The 17,952-nt window shown below is 41.4% G+C and overlaps 1 protein-coding gene across 1 annotated transcript in view; it reads left to right on the top strand.

Annotated features, from left to right (window-relative positions):
* The first annotated feature begins 12,710 nt into the window (after positions 1-12,710).
* Positions 12,711-17,952, top strand: part of CREB3L2 (cAMP responsive element binding protein 3 like 2) — a 71,463-nt gene continuing 66,221 nt past the window's right edge. Inside the window, exon 1 of the mRNA XM_014073413.2 lies at positions 12,711-13,207. Within this exon, the coding sequence (XP_013928888.1) occupies positions 13,106-13,207 (102 nt within the window). The 5' untranslated portion in view covers positions 12,711-13,105. The remainder of the gene's footprint in view (positions 13,208-17,952) is intronic.

Raw genomic sequence — 17,952 nt, 5'->3', positions numbered from 1 at the left:
AATTCAGCCTGTTTTCTTTTTTTAATAAGCACACTCAACAGACATGCTAAATATCAACCTTGTTTCCACAAAAATAAGACAGGGTCTTATTTTCTATTAACCCCCGAAATAAGCTCTTGGCCTTATTTTCGGGGCGGTCTTATTATTTGTGAGGTGCAGGAGGCCCCTTCACCTTGGCCTGCAGATCAGCTGATCAAGAGAAGGCCGGATGTTCTGTCTCTGGTGCTCTCTTGCCAGCCCTAGCATCGCTGGGCCTGCTGCTCTTTTTGCGGTTGCCACTAAGAGAAGGAATGAGAGCGGCCTCTGTTAGGCTGTTCCGCGTGGCCGGCAGGTGCACGCAGGGCACCTGGGGTATCTCCCCCCCACCAGGAAATGTTGGGGACAGGCCAAGTGAGTGTTTAAATATTTCAGGGGAATATTTTAGCGCATGTGCTCAAAAGCCCGATTGGGCTTATTTTGGGGAAAACGGGGTAGTAGGCTTGATGTATTTATTTTGAAAAAAAAAATGCATTTGTAAAAATTGGTGAGTATCATTACCATAGAATGCTCTACTTATGGTCTTTGAAGGTTTTTTGAAAGAACTAAAGAAAAAACACCGACACACAACACCCCCCCCCCCACTAAAGTTTCTCAAAAGAAAAGATGAGAAACCACAAACCCAAAAACTGGATTGTAGAAAGATTATTCAGTGCTTTTTTTTTTACAAATAATCTAAATGTGATCTGGACTTCCCTTTGCAATGTGCTAGCTTTTCTCCAACAGAAACGGTGTTTTTTACACCTATAATACATGGGGGGGGGGGAGAGCTTCATTTGCACAAGAGCCAATTTAGCAGCTAAGATGCTGAAATTGGATTGGGGAGATTCAGATGTGAATCCTCATTCAATTAAGCAGCATACTGGATAATTTTAGACCTATCACCCTCCTATTGATCCATTTGGCTTCTTGCTGGGTAAAATACAGGTAGTATTCATTTAGTGACTGTTAAAAATTAACACAGCACTGAAAGAAGTGAGTTATGACCGATTCTCGTCCTTATGACCATTGCAGCATCCTCGTGGATCACGTGATTAAAATCCGGGTGCTTGGCAGTGGGCATGTATTTAACGAAGGTTGCACTGTCCCAGTGTCATGGGATCACCGTTTGCGACATTCCCAGCTGGCTTCCGACAAGCAAAGTCAATGCGGGAAGCCAGATTTGCGTAACAACCACAGGAGTCCCTTAACAACGGCAGTGATTTGCTTAACTGCGGGGGGGGGGGGAAGTAAAATGGGGCACATCTCAATAATCGCCTTTCTTAGCAAGGCTCCATTATGGCCACAAATCAAAGACTACCTGTGCATTGCTGCTATAGGGTGGGGAGAAATTACAGCCTGTATTTTTAGCCAGGCTATGAAATGGTGTTTTTAAGACCCAACACGTCAAGAGAGACGTGACTGGAGAAGCCAGTCTAACTCGTATGTCATAGATACGAAGGTTGCGGCCCCAACTTATCCCCAACCTGCATTCTTCCAAAGCCAGTGCAGTTTCATGACCTTTCAATCTTCCTGCCAGCTTCCGTTCTTTCCTTTCTCCATTACCCCACAAACACCTTTATCGCCTCCAGGCCCTTGTTGATGGAAGCCTTGACGGCACCAGAGAACATTTGAAGCTTCGCTGATAATCTGCAGATGAGTCATGCAGGTGAAGAGCTGGTTGTTTCTCAACCTGATGGCAGCTGAGCAAAATAGAAAGGAAGGGGGGGCGAGGAAAACCCATCAGAGGCACAGCATGACTCAAAGCAAACCGGCCAGTGTTTGCAAAGTATTGTTATGAAGGTCGGATCGTATTTTCCGAAAATGAGATTTCCACAAGAGAATCCTTCTGGCAGCTTCCTCGGGAAGAAAATAACATGCGCTTCAGAAGCAAAGCAAAGCTGAGCACTTTCCAGCCAAAGAGAAAGATTTAGGGAAATTCATAAAGAAAATGTGGAGGCAATAGCTGCCTTCTATTTATTTCCACCCCCCTCCAAGCTAATGTGGTATAGTTGCTATAGATCCGTGATGGCAAACCTATGGCACAGATGGCACCCAGAGCTCTCTGCGGGCAAGTGAGCCATCCCAGCTCAGCTCCACCGCGCATGTGCATGCGTCTCCTGCTGGCCAACTGATTTTTTGATATCTGCCACACGTGCGGGGGTGGTGCACATGCGGGAGATGTGTGCATGTGCTGGGGGATGTGGCATTCTCTTCATGGCCTGTTTTTGGTCCCAGGAGGCTGCAGGGAGCCTACTAGGGCCAACAGTTTGTGGGGGGTGTCATGTGCGCATGCGTGGGGGGGGGGAAGAAGCATGGGGGGGTGCATGCACATCCACAGAGGGACAGAGAGCATGCAGAGGTGTCATGCACACATTGCATTATGGGTGCGGGTGCATGCGCTTTTGGCACGCGATGATCAAAAAATTTAGCCATCACAGTTATAGATCAAGAAGTCTTTGGAATTTGGGTTTTGTCATGTTTGGGGTGGAAGTCCTTTTCTTTTGACCTCAGTTTACCCATCTATAAGATGGGAGACAATGTTTCTGACTTACTCTACAGGATAGGTGTTGATTATAAATCTAAGTAAAGAATGTATTTCAAAGTTCTAAACTGATATTTGGTGTTTTAACATGTGGTCAACTAATTTTTGAACTAATTTCAGTTAATTGACAAATCATTTCCCCCTTCCATACACCCTTTTTAAAAAAATGAAAATATGCCAGAAAAAAAGGCTCTCCCACCTCCCTAGAGTAAGCTGTATCTGTGTTGAAAATATTGTTTTGTTGAATACAAAAATATTCATGTGCAGCCCACAGTCCCTGCAAATCAGGTGTCCAACCTTGGCAACTTTAAACCTATGGACTTCAACTGGCTGGGGAATTCTGAGTTGTAGGCCACAAGGGTTTAAAGTTGCCAAGGTTGGACACTCCTGCTTTAAATGCTCAGGGATCTTACATATGCAGCCAAGCAGGTATAAGACCCATTGTTGGAGCTTAAATGCAGTCAAGCAGGTATGGTTAGACTGGGCCTCTCGGGTGAGAAAGTTGTATGATGGACATTTCCCTCCCATCACCTGCAAAATAATCTCATAAATTGTATCATACTTTGAAAAGAATTTATACAAACAACAGAAAAACTTATCGCATTGTATCACAGCAGAGAATAGCAGTGGGGAAATCTGGAAGAAGGCTGTTAATAAAGAAACTTCATAGAGTCATTGTAGTTCAAGGAAAGAAACAGCTGAGGTACCCTTGCCTAACCTGACACCCAAGGGATTTGGGATATCAATTCCCAGAATTCTGGGAGTTTCAATCCCAAAGAATTTGTACTAAAGTTTTCTTGAATCTATCTTTTGTGGGGAGTGAAAGAAAACTTAAAAGTGAGAAAGATGGTTGTTTCCTACTGTTCACATAAACACAGTATGCAGAATATGTTTTATGTTAGCTGTTTCATCCTATTTTTTCCTGTTTGTACATAGATATAATATCTTTTATATGCTCATCCCTGCATACTCTGCAATGGCAGAAATTATATCAGCACCATACTGAAATCCTTAAAATACAAGGAATGTTCACATACACAACATAATATACAATAGATAAGCCATAAAACCTGGAACCAATGAGTCATGTTTACTGATCAAGCTAAGTCAGAATTAACCTGTTTTCTTAGCAGGTAGTTTATCTGGTATATTATCTGTGGTGTATACCATTTCCCCCCGAAAATAAGACAGGGTCATTTTCTTTTGACCCCCGAAATAAGCACTTGGCCTTGTTTTTGAGGAGTTCTTATTATTTTTTAGGTGCAGGAAGTGGCGAGCGTGGTCACCTCTTGGCTGCTGCTGTGTTGCAATATTTTTGGGGAGGGCTTGTTTTGGGGGGACAGCTTGTTTTTGCGCATGCGCTCAAAAGCCCAGTTGGGCTTATTATCTGGGGAAGTCTTATTTTGGGGAAAATAGCGTAATTAAAAGTATGGAATGAACCGAGAGGTGCCAATCTATGGGTATTGGTGTTTACAGTGCTAAAAAAAATGGAATAAAACATTTCCACTTTCCAAATACGTTCTGAATTTATATCCTGCACTTTATATACTCAAGCTGGGTTCTTGATTGTAAAAGGGCAGCCAGTTGCACTGTTTAATCTGGAAAGAAATAGTTCTTTGCATATTAAGCCTTTCGGTATAATTTCAGAACCGTGTATGTATTTAGAGATCAGCTGCTAATGATCTTACCAGCCAAATAAATTGTGGCCTTTAGACTTTGATTCAAGATCTCCCTTGCTATGAGATCTTTACTAGTGCTGATAGGTTTTTTAAAAAAATGTTTTTACAGTGCCTTCACTATGCATGGAGTTTGTTCTTTGTTCAAGCATAAGCTAGAGCTTTAGGCTACAAGGGCCTGACAGTGGTTGGCTTAAAAAGCAGCTACATGGTTTAACTGATTTTTTTTTAGCGAGTCTGTCATTTTTAATCACATATTTCAATTCTATTTATGTGGTGGCCACTTGGAGACCAACAGATGATAACCCTGCTTATAAATGAGGAGTCTCCCGATATTCTGGGATTGGTGGCATGACAGAGCATATTTCAGAATGGTAGTATTCTTGTCTGTCTTTGAGCTACTTGTAAAGCTAAAATTAGAAACTGTATGCTAAAAGCCACGGGTTAAACCGAACCCTATTCTGGGCAACCTGATGCTGCTGCAGCGCAATGGCTGCAATTTGAACCCCACAATTATTTCTACGATTGGCAGAGTTTTGTATGTGATGCCAGAAGCATGCCTTTTGAATACGTTTCTGATCCCTCCATAGCCAAAGTTCTCAGGACAAATAAGGTAGCTTGTTTTTAAATAAAAATAATAATAAAATGCAATGGATACATATCAAAGACATCAGGGTTAAGTCTTGCTACAGAATATAATAATCCTAATCAACATAACTCAGCAAGATGAAATCAGGCTTTCATAGTCAAGGTTAGTAAATTGATGGGGATTTTTTTGCTTTGTTAGAAATGTGATATTTTTCTCGTATCTGATTTTGGGGGTGGACAATGATGGTATTTGAAGCTCATGAGTAAACATATTTTGCATGCAGTCTCTAGCTGATAAAATCTTTCATCTGAAACATCCAACTGATCTTTATGGCTGCATCACTTCCACCAGTAAAGGCGTGTTCACATGAAATGCTTGTTCATGCTTAATTTTATATACCAGTATTCTTGACTTGCACTAGTATGATCTTAAGATCATGGCCTAAGCTGGGTTTCTGCTTTACCTGTAATTATCTAATAGTAACTTCCCTCTTAAGCAGTTTGGAGAGGGATGGATTAAATTGGGCTAGCTAATTAGTCACTTAATTCATATCTCATCTTTTGCTGAACTACAGTCAGCATAATAAGCCTCAATTGGCTGTGTTCCTACATTGCTGTAAACACCAAGCTATAAACTGATTTTATTAGGTTAAGCCATAGTGTGCTTTTGTTTCGGCTTAAATTAACCATTCCATAATGCTGCTGCCAGTGCTCACAAGTAGCTATTTTTTTAAAAAAAATGTTAATTGCTTATACATAACTAGCATCTCCTCAAATTTTGCAAATCTTGTATCTTAGTGTTGGAAGAAATGTCCACCTGGGTTCAGTTGCAAGTGGGGAAAAAAGACACTGGAAACATGGAGACTGCTTGTAAAGATGATTTAATGGTGGACAGGACCAGATCCTGGGCAAAAAAAGGCACATGGAGTGGAGAGAGAGAGATTCATACACACCCTTGGGCCCTGCCTTAGAGTTTCCTGTTCCTGTCCAAGAAATGTATCCCACTGACTGTCAGATTCCCAGGGGGTGGGGGTCTTAGCTAACTTTGCAGGCTGTCTGTGTCTCAGGCTTGGTTGAGCCTTGCTGGGTGATGTAATCTTCCCAAGGTGCCATGTGGTGAGATGGGTAGAGGGCTAATCCTACCATGTCCTGAGGGCCTTCCATCACACTGGAGCTGAAGAGGAGGGGTTGGGGGGGGGCGCAGGGAGCTGCTTTGTCTTTAAAAACATGTTTCTCCTTTTCTCACCCAGGGAAATATAATATTCTGCCTTTTTAATAGTTCCTAGAATATTTCATTCTTCTAGGAGGGGGGTGGGTGCTGACTTCCTACATTAGAAAACTGAGTTTAAGTAGTGTGTGTGTGTGCGCGCGTCTGCGCGCGCCTTCAGAACTGAGTATCGTGAAACAAGCTTCTGAATTTTGCAATATTTCCCCTGGATTTTGAAGCAGGCAGCCTCCATGGCTCCTCTCCAGATATTCTCTGCACTTTCCAGTATGAGTAATACGACAGCCCCACCTTTTTGTTCTTCTGGGCCAGATTGAGAAGCTTCAGCTGAAAATCAACTGCAGTGTTAACCTTTTCAACAATTCAGATTATACTTCTGGTCTTGGAGTTTGAAGTGTTGGGAGTTAGGCTTTCAGAGATAATTGCAGTGGACTGGGCCAAAAGCAGGCTAATTGTTGCTTCGGACATCTCATTCCAAGAGTACTGATTCCCTACCCACTTGACTCCAATTCTGGGTTGGAATTCTTAGACCTACAATCTACTCTTTCTGAAGGAGATGCTAAGAGGGAGATTGTGCCATTCTGAGTGACCTTTTCTACAGAATCTTTTAAAAGCAGCTAATCTCTTATGCATGTGCAGGCTGTGGCTGACTAGCTGAAAAAGATTTGGTTTCACCCTGTATTGTACAAACACCAGCAGTTTTAAGTCCCATTTTCTTTAAATGTTATTGAGGTTATCATGGCTTTGTTTGCAGCTAACTTTAAAGCCGGTATTTAAAGCCACAAATCAGAAATATTATGACTACAGCAATGTGTGAACTAAGCCAAATGGGCTTAATGCTGTAGTTAATAAGAACTAGTACTGACTGACTCTGACTCTGAGATATATATTTTGATGGCACTTTAAAAAGCTAATGAATATGATAGATTCTCAACTCTGCAAAGATATAGAAGAGAATAACAGATTTGGAAGGGACCTTGGAGGTCTTCTAGTCCAACCCCCTGCTTAGGCAGGAAACCCTACACCAGACAAATGGTTATCCAACATCTTCTTAAAAACTTCCAGTGTTGGAGCATTCACAACTTCTGGAGGCAAGTTATTCCACTGATTAATTGTTCTAACTGTCAGGAAATTTGTCCTTAGTTCTAAGTTCCTTCTCTCCTTGATTAGTTTCCACCCATTGCTTCTTGTCAGGTGCTTTTGAGAATAGGTTGACTCCCGCTTTTTTGTGGCAACCCCTGAGATATTGGAACACTGCTATCATGTCTCCCCTAGTGCTTCTTTTAATCAAACTAGACATATCCAGTTCCTGCAACCATTCTTCATATGTTTTAGCCTCCAGTCTCCTAATCATCTTTGTTGCTCTTCTCTGCACTCTTTCTAGTCTCAACATCTTTTTTACACCGTGGCGACCAAAACTGGATGCAATATTCCAAGGAATTATAAAATGTTATTAACACTTCATGTGATCTTGAATCTATCCCTCTCTTTATGCATTATGCATATATCATTAGAAAGAACTGGAAAAGCCAAAGCAGTTCTACCCTAGAAGTCTGCAGATCAGTTTACACTAGGGGTGGGTTCCTGCCAGTTCTAACCTCTTCTATAGAAGAGGTTCCACAAATCTACAGTGCTGTTTAGAACCGGTTCCAGCTCCCTCCCCCCGCCCATCCTCACATCATCAAGATGAAGAGCAAGAGGAGGAATTCTGGGAGTTGAAGTCCACAAGTCTTAAAGCTGTCAAGTTTGAACACCCCTGGGTTTTTTTTTCTAAAGGGTTAGGGGTGCAAGAATCTTGTAACTTGACAGCTTTAAGACTTGCACACTTCAATGCCAGAGTTCCTGAACCAACATGACTGGAGGAGGAATACTGGGAGTTGAAGTCCACAAGTCTTAAAGCTGTCAAGTTTGAACATCCCTGGGTTTTTTTCCCTAAAGGGTTAGAGGTGCAAGGCTCTTGTAACTTGACAGCTTTAAGACTTGTGTGCTACAAATGCCAGAGTTTCTGAGCCAACATTTTGGTTGCTAAGTAAGAATATTGTTAAGTGAGTTTCACCACATTTTACAGGTTGGCCACTCCCACCTGGTCACATGGCCGGCAAGCCACTCTCACCAAGTCACATGGCTGGCAAGCCACTCCCACAAAGTAGGCCACACCTACAGAAGAGGTTCTAAATGTTTTGAAACCTACCACTGGTTTACAGCAATAATAAATCTCAGAAAGTGTGATAGGTTATACAGAAAATGACTGTCCCTTAGATAACCTGGACCTAAATTGAGTAGGACTTTAAATGTAATGAACAACACTGTATTTTGCCTGTAAGTAGATTGCTTGTCATAATACTTTTAAGAACTGGCACTATGTGGTCTCCTTTTCTGTTTCCCAAGACCAACTTGGCCGATAGATTGACATTTCTAGGCTGGACCAAAACGGTACCCCCAAATATAACACATTTACAAAATTAATATGGAGATAATTGTGTGCACCATAGTTTTAACATCATATTCTTTCAGAAATGAATACAATTAGCATGTGAAGTGGTCAAAACCCGTTCCTTTCCATTTTTTCAGTCTCTGTGTGCACTCTGCTTCTTCTGGGAGATTACAATCCCATAATTTCAGGATAGGCATTTCCCTGAAATTACGACTCCTCCTAAGAAGAGTCTAGTTTGGAATCCATTTCAAATCATCCCAAACTGAATACAGGCAGACTTTCAGGCAAGTTGTATCATTTCCTGAAGATGTTGCAGAGAAATAAATCTAAGTGACAACAGGATACTGATAGTAACCACCATGCAGACAGAATAAAGCCCCAAGGGATAGTATGTAATAGCTTATAGTCTGAGGCACAACTGTCTTCAAATAACACCATCTGAATTTTGTTTCTTCCATTCAATCATGTCTGATTCTCAGGGACTGCCTGGACAAGTCCCTGTGGTTTGCTTTGCAAGGTTTTTCAGAAGTGATTTGCCACTGCCTTCTTCCTAGAGCAGAGAGAAAGTGACTAGCCCAAGATCACCTAGCTGGCTTTGTGCCTAAGGTGAGACTACAACTCATGGTCTCTTGCTTTCCAGCCTGATGTCTTAACCGTTATACCAAATTGAAATTTACCTGGGTGCAATTCAAGATGCTGGTTATTTACCTGTAAAGCCGCACAAGGCCAGGTTATTGGCTGGATTTTCTGCCTCCAACCACCTCTGTCCCCCACCCCCAGAACTAGTAGAGTTGGCATGCTTCAGGTCCCATCTATTACTATCTTTTTGTGGGACCACCTAGGAGTCCTGCCTTCTCTGTCATTTCATGTGAGCTGCGGTGGCGCAGTGGTTAGAATGCAGTATTGCAGGCTACTTCTGCTGCCTGCCGGCTGCCTGCAATTTGGCAGTTCAAATGTCACCAGGTTCAAGGTAGACTCAGCCTTCCATCCTTCCAAAGTAGGTAAAAGGAGGGCCCACATTGTTGCGGGCAATATGTGGACTCTCTAAAGCGCTTAGAGAGGGCTGTAAAGCGGTATCTAAGTTTAAGTGCTATTGCTATGTGCCCTTTGAAACAGTCATCCCCTGGAGATCTAGTTAATCCCCATCCTGTTGCTCTTTTGTAAGGCATTAAAGACTTGCAGGTTTCTTCATACATTTGGCCCAGAACGTTGAGGGAGACCTGATGGCTGACTGTTTAATTGCTGTTTTTATGATAATGTGGAATCCTAAAGGTGTTTTTTTCCCAAAAGCATCTAGATTGTCTTTGTTTTTCCTTGAAAATGTTTTGCTTCCTTGAAGTGAAATGACTTCAAGGAGAAACAAAGTCATCTGCGCACAGTGCACATGCAGTGAACCAGTACCAACCGGTACAGGAACCCACTCCTGCTGTCCACCACTAAAACCATATTTCCAAGCAGCCACTATGTTTCCAATATCTTTTCCCCCACTTGGAACGGAACCCAGATGGACATTTCTTCCAACACTAAATCAAACATTGTTCACCAGGTGGATCAAAGCAGTCTCAATCCTTCAGCTCCTCCTGAAACCAGTTTGAAATCGGTTAGAGTCTCTGCTTCTTCCAGCACCTCCTGAAGTTGAAAAACCATAACTCTTTCCTCAATTATGGAGGGTTAAAGGCTTTCTTACTAGTTTCCATCTTTGAAAAACAAACAAACAGCAGAGTCTGGGTTTGAATGACTGTTATACATTTTCTCATTGTCCTTCAAGAAAAAATAAATGTGGTTTATGTTTTGCCATGTAAAGTATGTATAGCAACTGCAAAAACCTGAAACATAAATTTCAACTATTGAGACAAAATCTGCAGCTTGATGTTGTGCAGATATATTCATCTTGAACTTTCAGAATTCTTCCACAGCATAACAAAGAAAGAACTGTCTTAAGAATTCTGGGAATTGGTCCAAAACATATTGAGGACACCATATCAAGAAAAGTTGTGATACAGCCTAAGCCATTTTCTGTTTTAAAAACATGAACAAGTTTACAATCAGTCATTTTATTCTCCTTCCTATTGTTTTGTTTACAATTTTACGTGACAAGAGTTCTAGGAAGTTGAAAATATATGGCTAACCTTTATGAACAGTTTTACTTTTATATTCTTTACTTCCTCCAAATATCCTGTTTTCACAGGATATGGGTGCAGTTATTTAAATAGTGTTGTGTTCATAGGGCTTACTCCTAAATACGTATGCATAATATTTGAGATATTATCAATATCTAAGACAATATTTTATTACTAGATATCCACGCTTTGCAGAATGATCTACTTTTGCTCTTTATTTCCTTTGCTAAGTTAGTGCAAACCTGAGCAAACAGTCCCTAAATGAGGCAGTCGCTAAACAAGGACTACCTAGAGAAACTTGCCTAGCTCTCTACTGCATTCTGGATCTTTTGCAACCCAAATCCTGCAGCCCTGTGATTTGCACATATTCCAGCAATTTTTTCCAACTGTCCCTCCAAATGTCTTGGACATTGCAATCCGATTATTGGAAGAAATATCCATTTGATTCAGTTCCAAGCTGGAAGAAAGACACTGGAAACATGGAGGCTGATTGGAAAGATGGTTTAACGATGAACAGAACTACCAGCAGTCCTGGGTCATCAGAACAATTGGTTTGATGAGTAGATGGATTTTTATATAGTTTGTTCTACAGCATTTTGTAATTTAGAGGCTTGTTTTGTGTGTATTTTGCTATTTGATTTTAATTAGTTTGCCTCGCTAAGGCTGGCAATAAGTCCAAAGTGCTGACTTCCTTGGATTTTTAATCTTGTTTAACAAAATGTAATTAATCCTAGATGCTGTCTTCCTTGGGTTTTTAATCCTGTCTTGAATTGATTACCAAATCTGCATGTTTAAAAGGTGGCCTCCCTAGTTTCTTGAGGAGAGGGAGACTGATTTAACAGATTAACAGAGTTGGAAGGGACCTTATAGGTCATCTAGTCCAGTGTTTTTCAACCATTGTGCCGCGGCACACTAGTGTGCCGTGACATAGTGTAAGGTGTGCCGTGGGAAAAACACTTTATATATAGTCAATATAGGCACAGAGTTAAAAATTTTTAACATTTTCTAATGGTGGTGTGCCTCGTGATTTTTTTCATGAAAAAAGTGTGCCTTTGCACAAAAAAGGTTGAAAAACACTGATCTAGTCCAACTACTCCCCTAAAGCAGGGGACTCTACAGAGTCAGCTTTCTGTCTTTTAAGAACACGTCTCTCCATTTCTCCCTCTGGGAAATATAATATTCTGCCTTTTTAATATTTCGTTCTTCTAGGGGATGGGTAGGGGCTAACTTTCTGCACCATTAAAGTCTGTGGAGCCTGCTTCCAGCATCTTGGGAAGGCATCAAACTGAAAAACGGTAATGTTTGGGCTGGTTGGCTGGGAATGATGGAAATTGTTATCCAAGACATCAGACAGGATTCCATGCAGGTCAATGCAGGGCATTCCCCCCCCCCCCCCCAATGTTAATGGACCTTGTTATCTTTCTGTTCCTGTTACCAGGGTTAAATATATCCTCATTTCCCCCTGCACGTGTTTGCTTTCTTAAGAAAGAGCAACCTTTGCTCCCGGTTTCTATATAGACTGAAGGATGAGTCAATCCGGAACTGGATGGCCTGCCCTGGGCTTTTAATTGAAGGCCAGCAGAAACCCCTTTTTACCTGGGAGAACTTCCTCTCCCCTCCGGTTAAATGTCACCCAGTGGCCCCCCGTTTAAAAGGTTAAGCGACTCCTTTCCTCCAGGTCTTCCTCGCAGCGCTTTATTTTGACTCCGCTCCTGGCAGCAAGGCGGGCTTTCTCCCGAAGCTGTATTCTTGTCGCTAAGCCATTGGCTGCAATTCATGCTCCCCGCAGCCGGCAGGTCCAAGGTTATTGGTCAAACCGACGGGCAAAAGCCGAACAAATCCGAGGGCCTTCCCCCCGCCCCCCCCTCACTGACGTCGTTGGGATTTCCCGCCCACATTCCACACAGCTGGAACTGAGGAGGGCGGCGAAGCGGTATTGGAACAAAGAGGGCACGGGGGAAGCCGATTCTGATTGGGCGGCAGCCTTCGAAGCAGGCCCGCTCGACTTTGCGGATTGGCCAGGAGGCGGAGTCCAGGGCTGGCCTGCAAGGGGAAAAAAAAGGGCCTCAGTGTTGTCACGGTTGAAGTGGAAGGCGGTGAGGGGAGGGTCAGTGGCGCGTTTGCGCTCCGCGAGACCGTCTGTGCCGCTTTGCCTCATAGGAAACAGGGACGCCTTTATACCATTTGAATCCCGGAGTGTCGTTGCGGTGCTTCCTTGGTAGTTTTGAATCTCCTTTTAAGCGGAGAGGCCGTTTCTTGGAAGATTAGGAGTCCGGGTGTCTTTGTGTGTTTGGGGGGATTTGGGACTGGGTTTCCTGCTAGGAGGAGGGTCGTGGCTCCTAAATGACGCTCCACCTTATGGCACAAGGCTGCTTCCCGGGACGGTGTTAAAGCGGCCGCTGAGAGGGCTCCGACATCCGCTCCCTTCCTTTGTGTGTGTGTCCCGTCCCCCCCGACTCCCATTCCACGCGCTTTGGTCTTTTGCTCGGCCCCCGACTGACTATGGAGGTGCTGGAAAGTGGGGAGCAGAACCTGTTCCAGTGGGATCGAAAGTTGAGCGAGCTGTCGGAACCGGTGGACTCCGAGGCCCTCCTCTACAACACGGTGAGAGAAACGCGTCCCTGGCAGAAGTGGGGTGTTAGGAAGGCTGACTGGGTGAACGAACATTGGGGAGGGGGAAGAGCCACAAGTTTGCAGCTGCTTTGAAAAAGTGAATCCTGGCTCCTAAGCAATCTGGGTTTGCTAGGAGAAGCCTGGCTGGCTTTGGTACAGATCAGTGGTTCCCAAACTTTTTTGGGGGGGGGGGCATGCCCCACCTAAGCATCTCTAAAATCCGGATCCCCACCTACCTGACATACAATTCTTACTTTTCTCAAAAAGTTTGAGTTGAGTTTGAGTTTATTGATCTTGTATGCCGCCCACTCCCGAAGGACTCCGGGCGGCCTACAATAAACAAGGGAAGGGGATAAATACACAAAACAACAGTTTAAAATACACAACAGTCATAGTTTCCGAGGGGCTGGATATTTCGAGAGTGAAAGTGAACTTTACTCACGCGGAGGAAAGGCCGTTCACTTGCTTTAAACATGGTTCGAATTGTCCCCATTAAAAATCAAATTGTCCCCATTAAAAATCAAATTGCCTCCCTGTGGGGTGTGGGAACCACTGATGTAGATGAAATCAAATGCCCTTAAAAGAGCATCATGGTGGGGCAAGCTGATGCAAGAGGGTTATTTTTTTGGGGGGGAAATATATGAATTTATCTGGATTCAGGTTTCTTTTATGGTTTTATCTTCTTTTTCCTTCTGGGCATAAGTTTCCCCCTTTGGAGGAAATAGATCTTCTGAAAAGCTGTCCCTATTATTAAAAGGATGTCCTGGAGGGGACTTTCCCAGATGCAAGAAGGGTTCGGCTTAGTTAAATATGGTGGAGAGCCTGGAGTTAGGGAATTTCAGCAGAAGTGGAAGAGGGCCTCTGAAGAGGAAGAGGAAATCAGTTGAAGGTTTTACTTCTCCAGAACTGCACTAGAGGAAGAACCGGAAAACACTAGTCTCCCAACAATTTTTGTTTCTTCGAAAAGCCTACCGCATAACTTTTTGGTGCTTTTTTCCCTTCCTGTTTTGCAAGTCAAGGAGTTCCTATAAGTTGCCAGTGAGGAAAGAATAGGCTTGCGGGAGTGATAATAACGGTCTCTTACTTGGGTAAGATTCCGGTGCGTTGAAAAATATAGGTCTGGCATTCCACTTTCCTTTTACTATCCCATCTGTCATTGCTATCATTACATGAACCAGTTGGGAAAGGGAATGCAGGCCTAGGAATCCAAGAACTATTCATAGTGGTTTTGCAAGGGTAGTTATGAAAGAAACGGCGGAAGAAACAAGGAGCAGAAAATTATGCCAGATGTTTGGCTTTCTGTCCTTGGTTGAAAAATGTCAGTCAGTGGATTTAAAGAACTTCATCAGACTGTCAGAGAAGGATAGGGTAGGTTCTTTTTTAATTTAAAAATTCCTAACATTGAGCAAAAGTAGAAGGCTTCACTTCTAAGTCTACTTAAAGCAGTCATTCTTTTTAAAAAAGCAATTTGTTGAAGGGAAGAGTGATTTGAAGTGTGCAGAATAGATTTTATGTATGATGAACATCAACATCACCTCCCCCCCCCCAAATAAAAATATAAGAATGCTCAGGGGTGCATACTGGTAAAAAACAGACTTGTTTTACACATTCCTTTAAAACAGGAGTGTCCAAACTTGGCAAATTTACGACCTGTAAACTTGAACTCCCACCCCCCCACCCCGGATTTCTGGGTGTTGAAATCCACAAGTCTTAAGTTAAAGTTGTCCAGATTGGACACCACTGTCCTAAAACTTGGTTTATTCAACTATCATTTATTGTCCAAGCAAAGTTGTCTCACCCAGTACACTAAAACACAAACTATGATTTCCAAACCATAATGGATGGGTCCAAATAACATAAAGAATTAAAAATAATGCTTTGCTTTACTGTGAAATGGGACTTGGCCAAATGTCAAATAATGGTTATACTTGGAAATTGCATTAATAGATATTATGGTCTAGTAAGCTATCATCCTTCCTGTACATTTGTCTATAATGTTTTTCATCCTATGATTGATGGTATGAGTTTTGTCAGGTACTAAATTGGAGGACTCTGGTCCTTATTTATCCTACCCATGTAGATTAATATTTTTTAAAACTTGGGGGTTAAGAATTTGGGGCCCTTCAGTTGTTGTTGAATGATAGCTCCTAGAGTTCCTTCCAATGACCATGAAATGTTTAGACAGCTCTGCCTTTCCTGCACTATTCACATGCTCTTTTGCCATCTGTTAGAATGACCAAGAAAGATAACTCTTCTTGTGTAAGATAGATACATACCGATATATAAGTCTTTAAACTTGATTCTTCTCCAGTTTAAAGGCAATAGATGATGTAAAAACTTTCTGTGGAAACTCTACAAAATGGTTTCCTGTGGGACTAATGGTACTAATGTCAATAATCAAACTATCTGACATGAGATAACCAAGTTATTCCTAACTAGCAAGATTAAAGTTTATAAAGCTAAAAATATTGTTTTAGTCTTATTGGCCACGCAACTCCATTTTTAAATATTTTAAGATCTAGTTCTTTGTGAATAAAGTATTAGAAGAAAATTTTAAAAAATGCTTATGGAAATATAGTTGTCAGAAATAAGGATGCTAACTTATGCATCTTCCTCTATAAAAGGATTGTTTTTTTGTGAGCCCTTGCACATATGCTGAATCTTAGAATCTTATTTCCCATTATGGTTATTTGTCATATTTGAGTTGGTACACATGATAATGTAATCTAATATTTTGTGGTACAGCTTTTAATATAACATGCTGTTCTCTGCTTTGGTCACTTGAATTTTCTCATGCTTTTTTTTTTCAATTTGTGCCTGGATGATTTGGGGGTAGGTGTTTGGTTTTTGGTGTGGCTTACCAAGAGCATATTGACAAATTGTGTTTAGCCTCACAATTGATTGGGAAGATTTTCAACAAAATTTTAGTAGATGTAGTTTTTTCTTATAAGACTTGAGGGATAGGAATTGAAACTCACAAAAATATTTTTTATTTTAATAGATCTTATTCTCAAATGTTCATTGCTGGAAGATAAATTTGATTTTTAATTGCTAGCAATGAAAAATATTTCAGAGTAGGCAAGTAGATTTACTTAAGAATTTTAAAAAGTCATACAAAATTCAAATAGCGGTAATCCTAAAATTGGTCCCTTTGTTCTAATATCAACAAAAATCTAACCAAAATATTAATTTCTTTATCATACATTTGGGCCTCCTCTACAACTTACTTTTGTTTTCTTTTTAAATATCATATTTAAAGTAATTATTCCATTTTAAGTATTTGGATGGACAATTAAATTCAGCATTTAGGTGGCTGCGTGAAAGGCTGGTCCAGTAATCTTCATGACTAGAAGGATTAGAATATAATCTCTGGACTTCATCTTTTAATACTCCTTCACATTAGTTTTCAGTTCCAATCTGGAGAGTATGGAGTGAAATAAATATATGAATAGAATTGCAAAAAGCAGACATCCTGGTGATTAGACAGAAAAGCAAAAAGGAGAAGTGTACTGTTATTTGGCCCCCAGTAATTAAAAACCCACAACAATAGACAGATTTTGCATCAAACTCCCCTCATATCCATTCAGATTTGGATGCTGACATCAAGAGCTTGTTGGAACCCATACTTCTCAACCGCTTTCTTGAACACCAAATAGTTGCATCTTTGAGCTGTTCCTTGAAGAATTCCTTTTCAACTCAATCCAGACAAATACTAATTTTGAAATATGATAGTGTAAGTCTCCTGCTTTCAGGAGCAGATTGTCTTCATTAGGTATGGTTTCCAAATATATTCAAAGGAAGCTGCAATGAAAATGTGTTTTCCACAAGGTTGTAGCGTATCTGTCTTAAAGGAGGCATCATGCAAAATGGATTCATTGAAAATCTCCCTCATAGTTGGAAAAACTTAAATTATGCACATATTTTGCATGTGTAAGATTTTCAGCTCTATACCTGAAATCCAAGGAAAGCAGATTGATTTCTTCTTTGCTGGGAATTTTTGGGAGTCATGTGAACAGTTGCATTATAAGTTGGAAAAGTTGCACTATAAACCAGTCTTGAAGACCTTGCAATCTAATATGAGGCCCAGAGAAAGGAGACAAAGAGTTAAACAGGAAAGGAATATGTTTTGATTTGAAATCCATGTGTTTGTGCTCTGTTACAGGATGTATTAAGACCTACTGTGTGTGATTCTGCTAAAGGATTTTTTTTTTAAAAAATGGTGACTTTTCAATGAATTTGAAGGAAATAAGAGTTGTGGGAAGAATGAAGAAAGTGTTGAGTCTCTTGAGAGGAGGAGCTTTGAATGGTAGATGATGATGAAGCTGATTGCTTGTAGATCCTAAGTTAGAATATGCTGATAGGTAAGAGCAGAACAATATTGGGAGATGAAAGGAGGGAGATCTGTACAGTACTGGATCAGTGGTGGGTTGCTAGCCAGTTTACTACTGGCTCGCTAGTGCTTGCGCACACATAATGCTTCTGTGCATGCACAGAAGTATCCGGGCGGGTAGGGGAACATCCCACTGCTGCCACTACCGGTTTGGCTGAACCAGGAGCACCCCATCTCTGTACTGGATCTACTAATGGTTGGATAATTAGGGATAAAGGTTAGGTGACTACTTGAACATTATTTAAGATGATCAAGCATTAATCCAGTATCTGCTCATCTTCTGCATCATATCCAAACATTAATAACAATTATGAATACCTTTACAAAGTTATGCATTTGTGCAGTT

This window comes from Thamnophis sirtalis, unplaced genomic scaffold, assembly GCF_051295495.1.
Source record: "Thamnophis sirtalis isolate CommonGarterSnake01/CBP01778 unplaced genomic scaffold, rThaSir2_p1.2 scaffold_9, whole genome shotgun sequence".
Lineage (NCBI taxonomy): Eukaryota > Metazoa > Chordata > Lepidosauria > Squamata > Natricidae > Thamnophis > Thamnophis sirtalis.
Note: the sequence above shows the minus strand (reverse complement) of the source record. Positions and strands in the feature narration are given on the sequence as shown.